This window comes from Belonocnema kinseyi, chromosome 10 (genome assembly GCF_010883055.1).
Source record: "Belonocnema kinseyi isolate 2016_QV_RU_SX_M_011 chromosome 10, B_treatae_v1, whole genome shotgun sequence".
In the NCBI taxonomy this organism is placed as follows: domain Eukaryota; kingdom Metazoa; phylum Arthropoda; class Insecta; order Hymenoptera; family Cynipidae; genus Belonocnema; species Belonocnema kinseyi.
Genome location: NC_046666.1, coordinates 12,527,132 through 12,534,005, shown reverse-complemented (window position 1 = coordinate 12,534,005; position 6,874 = coordinate 12,527,132). Strand labels below are relative to the sequence as shown.

At 39.5% G+C, this 6,874-nt stretch overlaps 2 protein-coding genes across 2 annotated transcripts in view; one reads left to right on the top strand and one right to left on the bottom strand.

The window, feature by feature from the left end:
* The first annotated feature begins 2,918 nt into the window (after positions 1 to 2,918).
* On the top strand, positions 2,919 to 4,724 carry LOC117181027. The gene has a single exon (XM_033373596.1). It carries the CDS (start codon positions 2,919 to 2,921, stop codon positions 4,722 to 4,724), a length of 1,806 nt encoding a protein of 601 aa, XP_033229487.1.
* An 826-nt stretch (positions 4,725 to 5,550) lies between these two features.
* Positions 5,551 to 6,874, bottom strand: part of LOC117181026 (zinc metalloproteinase/disintegrin-like) — a 29,803-nt gene continuing 28,479 nt past the window's right edge. The window contains exons 13-15 of the mRNA XM_033373595.1: positions 6,538 to 6,636; positions 6,345 to 6,489; positions 5,551 to 5,648 (exon numbers count right to left, since the gene is read on the bottom strand). Of these exons, the coding sequence (XP_033229486.1) occupies positions 5,551 to 5,648; positions 6,345 to 6,489; positions 6,538 to 6,636 (342 nt within the window). The remainder of the gene's footprint in view (positions 5,649 to 6,344; positions 6,490 to 6,537; positions 6,637 to 6,874) is intronic.

Sequence of the window (6,874 nt, the reverse complement as noted above, 5' to 3'; positions counted from 1 at the left end):
ATAGAGCTCCAAGCAGATTATGTTGAAAAATAAAAAAAAATTTACCCAAAAAAAATTGTTTTTATACTTCATTCTAAGGACTTATTGAACTACCCTCGTACACGGAGTGGGAAAAATTCAAAGATTTGTTCGGATCTTTGGTTCATTCAAATCCTGGAGTCTCGTCAGTGGAGAAGCGTCATCACTTAAAATCCAGTCTTATAGGTGAAGCGACTCAACTTCTTCATCGAATTCCGATCACTCAAGGCAATTATCAGCGCTGCTGGGATCTACTTTCGGAGCGCTTTGAGAATAAAAGAGTTCTTATCAACTCTCATTTGGCCGAGATTTTTTTAATCCAGCCAATGAAAGCTGAGTCTTCGAGTGCTCTGAAGGAGGTATATAATGCAACGATTGATAACGTCGAAGCTTTATCTGCCTTGGAAGAACCGGTGGACAAATGGTCATCATGGCTGGTATATATTACTGTAGAGAAATTAGATCGTCAATCTCGTCGTGATTGGGAAACTTCTCTGGGAAATTCCACGAATCGTCCAACGTTTGACCAATTGAAAACCTTCTTGCAAACCAGGATTCGGACCTTGGAAGTTTTAGATTCTACTGCAAATCAAACTAATCAGTCTTCGTATCAACAATCTTCTAAATCTCAGTTCCAGAAGAAAAGGTTTGGAAAGTTCACGAAATACTCGAGTTCTACAACAGCCAACGTCAACGCAATTTCAGAGCAGCCAATGAAGGAACAAGCAGCTAAAGAGCAGCTTACGAAGAAGCCACAGGAAAGGAAGTGCTTTTTCTGCCGCGAACCGCATTATTTAATTTCGTGTCCGCAGTTTCAAAGTCAGCCTATAGCACCAAAAAAAAGTTCATTTTTCAAAGAAAATTGTGTATAAATTATTTAGGGTCTCATTTATTTCAGAATTGTGCTTCAAAGAACTTGTGTCAGATTTGTTAGGCGAAGCATCATACGGTACTTCATGACCCATCTTCAAGCTCAGGACAATCTTCTTCGATGATATCAAATACATCTTTAACGCCTCATCAAGCACAGTCTACTCATGCGGTTTCGGTAATGCAGATTTCTCAGAAGAAGTCACCGTTGGTTCTCCTGACAACAGCAATGGTCAATGTGACTACATCATCTGGTCATACAAAGTGTGTTCGAGCACTTATCGATCAAGGCTCAGAGGTGTCCATAATCTCTGAGTCCCTTGCTCAAAGTCTCCAACTCCCTCGTACCAGAGGACCTGTTGTTCTCCTAGGAGTGGAATAAAGTAAGTCGGGAACGTCTCGTGGATCAGTCAACGTCGTTGTCTCACCAAGTTTTCATTCGGGCTTTAAACTTCAACTCCGGGCTCTGGTTCTTCTAAAGTTGATTTCTAAACGCCCAGAGCATCAAATTAGTCTTGAGGAATAGCCTCATCTCACTGGTTTACAATTAGCTGATCCGAAGTTCAGTGGAAGTGCTCCGATTCATTTAATTTCAGGTGTGGATGTCTATGCAATTTTAATTAAACAAGGTCTTCGAAAGGGTCCCCCGGGCACTCCTGTAGCTCAAAATACCGTATTCGGGTGGCTTCTCTGTGGACCTACAGGCAATACCTCACCGTTGGATTCATCTACAGTGAATATGTTTCATTGTTCCAAGAGTGAAGAACTTTTTTTTGACCTTTAAAAATTTTGGGAGGATTCGGAAGTCGTGCCTCCTAAACCTTTCCGGACAGCTGAGGAAGAAGAGTGTGAAAAACTTTTCCAAGACTCACTCTAGGACTAAAGATGGGAAATACGTCGTGCATCTGCCCATCAAGAGTGACGTTTCATCGTTATGAGATTCCTATTCTGCAGCTCTTCGCATGTAACTTCATTTGGAGCAGCGGTTCAAACGAGATGTTCATCTCCAAGAAGCGTATGCCAAATTCATTGAAGAATATCATCAACTTCAGCATATGAAGTCCGTCAACATCCCTGCAGCTCCAAGGAGTATCTCGCGATCATTTTTTCTTCCGCATCATGGAGTTTGGCGTGAATCTAGTTCAACCACGAAACTACGAGTAGTTTTTAATGGTTCTCGACGATCAAGTCGAGGCATTTCATTGAACAAGTGTCTTTACGCAGGAACAAAATTACAATTAAATATTTCAGATGTCTTACTGCAGTGGCGTCTTCACTTTATTGTCTTTTCTGCAGATGTCGAAAAAATGTATCGACAGATTATTGTCCACCAAGATGATCAGGATCTCCAACTTATTCTGTGGCGAGAAAGTCAAAATGAGCCCGTCCAAGTATTTCGACTCAGTTCTCTCACATATTGTCTGACTTGTGCCCCATTTCTAGCTCTTCGCACCGTTCAGCAGCTTGGTCTTGATGAAGGGGATCGATTTCCCTTGGCTGCTGAAGTGATAAAAAATGGCATCTATGTTGATGATGTCTTATCAGGAGCGGATAATTTGGAAGATGCTATTGAAATACACAACCAACTACGTGGTCTCTTCATGGCGGGTGGCTTGCCGCCCAAAAAGTGAAATTCAAACAGTCATGGGCTAATGCAGCGCATTCCGGAGCATCTGCACGCGTTATCTCCAGATATATCATGGCAGTCAGAAACATCGATTTCGATGCTTGGGTTGACTTGGAAACCCAGTACCGATTGTTTTATTTTCCAGGTGGATCTTAGGCCTATTAAAGATGTCATCACAAAGCGCCTTGTCTTCAGCCAATCAGCCCAATTATTTGATTCTCTAGGATGGTTGGCACCTGTTATCATCGTCGCAAAGATCTTTATCCAGGAACTTTGGAAGCTTAACTTATGCTGGGATGATCCTTTACCTGAAGGAGCTGGTCATCGCTAGATAGAATATTATGAAGATCTTCCTCGTTTTTCCGCAGTCAGGATACCTCGCTGGATAGGATTTCGTTTGCGAATGTGCTCTTTCGAACTTCATGGCTTTGCTGACGCTTCTGAAAAGGGGAAGGGTGCTGTCGTTTATTTAAAGACAATTTCGCCTAACGGAAATTGTTTTATTGAACTCATTTATTCTAAGACAAAAGTCGCTCCTGTTCAAACTGTTCCACTTCCTCGTCTTGAGCTATGTGCCTTAGTTTTGTTAGCTCATCTCGTCGCTCACCTTCAAACTCAACTGCGTTTTGATGCTGCTCTACATTTGTGGTCTGATTCTATGAACACACTTCATTGGATTTTAGCTGTTCCTACAAGATGGATGACATACTTCGCGAATCGGGTTTCGGAAATTCAAACGATCGTTCCTTCAGCAATTTGGCATCATGTTCCGGGTGCAGATAATCCAGCTGACTGTGCTTCTCGCGGGTTGTCAGCTTACGAACTTTCGCAGTTTTCACTCGGGTGGAATAGTCCTCCGTGGCTTAAAAAACAAGAAGAGTGGCCATCATCTCTGCTTGGCCCTCCAGAAAATGCAGTGCCCAAAGAAGAACGTAGAGTTACTGTCAACGTAGCAGTTCGTGTTAATGAACCGTGTGATCTTCTGAGTCGTTATACATCTTTAGACAAATTACTACGAGTCACTGCTTGGTGTCTTCGTGTTCGCGACGCTTTGAAGTGTCGTTCTATTATCGGTTCTCGGATTTTAGTTGCATCAGATCTTCGAACAGCTCTTTTATTCTGGATTCAGCAAGGACAAAATCGCTATTTTCCTAATGAAATCACCGCTCTAAAAAATAAAATGCAGATTTCTAAGACTAACACTCTAATAAAGTTGACTCCATTTTTTGATGGTCAACTTCTTCGTGTCGGAGGTCGCTTAAAGCACTCTCTTCTCACTTATGATGAGAATCATCCACTGATTCTACCTCCTGAGTCTATTCTCACAACTCTTATCATCCGCGACTGTCACCTTCGCTGTCTTTATGGGGGTGTCCAACTTACACTTGGAACGTTACGACAATCTTATTGGATTCTTCGAGGTCGCAATTTGGTCATTTCATTGATTCATCTGAGCATTCCATGCGTCAGAAACAGAGGTAATACTCAGCAACAGCTGATAAGTGACCTCTCTTCCATTCGCGTTACTCCACCTGAACGAGTATTCATGAACACTGGGGTAGACTATGCTGGCCCCATCAATGTTCGCACCTCCAAAGGACGAGGTCACCATTCCCACAAAGCCTGGATTTGTTTTTTCGTCTGCTGTGCCTCCTGCTCAGTTCATCTGGAGTTGGTTTCTGATTACACAGCAGAAGCCTTCATAGCTGCTTATATTCGCTTCATTTCTCGTCGTGGTCTTTGTCGAACGTTGTCTAGTGACGAGGGTACGAATTTTGCGGGAGCAGATCGTCAACTACAGGAAATGTTTTCTGAGGCGTCAGCAGAGTTTGCTTCGGTCGCTACATACCTTGCTTCGTATGGTACCCAGTGGAGATTCAACCCTCCTGCAGCACCTTACTTCAGAGGTTTATGGGAAGCTGCAGTTAAGTCGACAAAATTCCATCTTCGTCGAGTCATTGGAGACTCTACATTGACGTTTGAAGAAATGACCACTCTTTTAACACAAATTGAGGCTTGCCTTAATTCTCGGCCTCTCAGAGCTCAGTCAGATGATCCAACAGACATTTCTGCCCTCACACCAGGACATTTTCTCATTGGAGCTTCACTGAATGCAGTTCCTGAACCATTGCTTGCAGACGTTCTTCCAAATCGATTAACTCGCTGGCAGTTGATCCAGCAAATGCGTGATCATTTCTCTTACAAATAGTCTTGTTTCTCGGTTTCCCAATTTTATTTCCTCGCCTCGCCTCGTCAGTCAGTTATTTTTATGAATTAAAGTGCTGTGGTTCTAATTGACTTGACCTAAACACGCATGTCTCCCTACCAGAATTGATCAGTCGTGACAATGTTTAGTCGTTTTTTTAGTGTTCAAAACAAGCGGAATATGCAGAATTCATGGAATTCACGAAACTCACCAAATTGATTAAAGTCACAGAATTTATGTCACTCAAGGAATTCACGAAAATCAAGGAATTCTCAGAATTCATGGAAATAAATGAATTCATGGATTTCATGAGAACAAGTTAATTCTTGAAATTGATGGCATTCATGAAATTCACGAAATTCATGAAATTTTAGAAATGTATGGCATTTATGGAATTCACGGGATTGGTGGAATTCAGGCAATTAATTGAAATTATGAAAGTCACTGGATTTGCGGTATTCACGGAACTCATCGCATTCATGATATTCACGAAAAACACAAAAATTGTGGAAATTATGGAATTCGCGGAATACGCTTAATTTATAAAATTATTGGAATTCATGGAATTCTCGGAATACATAGAATTGAAGGAATTAAAGAAATCGCAGAATTTACATAAAGGAAGAAATTCCGGAACTTCAAGAAATACACAGAATTTGTGGAAATCCATGAATTTCATACATTCCATGTATTCCGTGGTTTTCATGAATTCCGTGCATTCCATGAATTTTGTGAAATCTATCAATTCCGTGAGTTTCTTGAATTGTTCGAATTGCGTGAGTTCCGTGAATCCTTTGGATTTCGTAAATTCCTTGAATTTCTTGTATCCCTAGAGTTCCTTGAATCCTTTGGATTCCGTATATTCCTTGAATTTAGCAGATTCCTCGATACCGTGAATTCCAGGAGTATTATGAATTCTGTGAATCCCTTGAATTTCGTAAATTCTGTGAATTTGATGAATTCAGTCGATTCTATGAATTCCGTAAATTTGATCATGTCCGTTAATTCCATAAATTGCTCACATTTTTTGAATTTCATGAATTCTTTTAGTTCCGTAAATACTTTGGAGTCCGTACATTCCTTGACTTCCGTGAATTCTATGGATTTCGTGATTTTCTTGAACTTCGTGAATTCCGTAAATTCCCTGATTTTGTTTAATTCCTTGAATTCCGTAAATTCTTTGAATATCGTGAATTTCTTATATTCCGTTTATACCCTGAATTTCTCCAATTCCATTAATTCAATTAATTCCACGAAATCCACGAAGTTTTTTGAATTATAAACTTGCGTTATAAAATTCCAATGCATGTAGTGGAAGTTTCCAACAGAAATTTTTAACAGTGTATACAAATGTTCGTCATTGACTTAGAAAACACCTTATCTAGAAATGTCATTAGTTCATTCCTAAAAGGTTTTATTTCTGGATTAATATAAATTGATAAATATAAAACGAACTAATACTAGAATTTCATTCTGCTATAAACATTCAGTTTTTTATTTGATGTTTTATTCTTACAATCTTATATTGCATCTGTTATCCGTGAATCCTAATATCCTTAAAAATGTATACATAAAATTACAAACATAACTTATTGTTGTAAAATTAATATGCGATGAACTGACACATTTCCTTGAAACATGTTCTCTTCCTTACAATTCGGAATCTTAATGTTGCTAATAATAATTCTCCGTCGATTTGTATTGACAACTTCCATCTAAGCAATGCTGCAAATAAATCAAAGCGTTTTTGGATTTCCTCGAGATGACACTAAAATAAAAATATATTTTATGATTGAGTAAGAATCTATTGTCTTACCATATCAAATCCACAGGGAGATCCTTGCGCGGCTGGTAGTCCACACACATCATCTACTTGAGGAGCGCAGCACAGCTTAGTACAAACTGTTTCATCATACTAAAAGGAAACAATTAAATACATATTAGGGCCATGTGATAAGTGTTTCAGCTGATCAAGTCAGCCCTAAGATCAATATTTTTCACCCATCTTGAAAAATAAAAGTTTAGATAACGCGGGAATTTTTTTCGGGAAATGTTAATACGAGGGTAGTTCAATAAGTCCTTAGAATGAAGTATAAAAACAATTTTTTTTGGGTAAATTTTTTTTTATTTTTCAACATAATCTCCTTGGAGCT

Coding starts and splice junctions, on each gene's coding strand:
- LOC117181027 (XM_033373596.1), top strand. CDS start 2,919: ATGTGCTCTTTCGAACTTCATGGCTTTGCTGACGCTTCTGAAAAGGGG.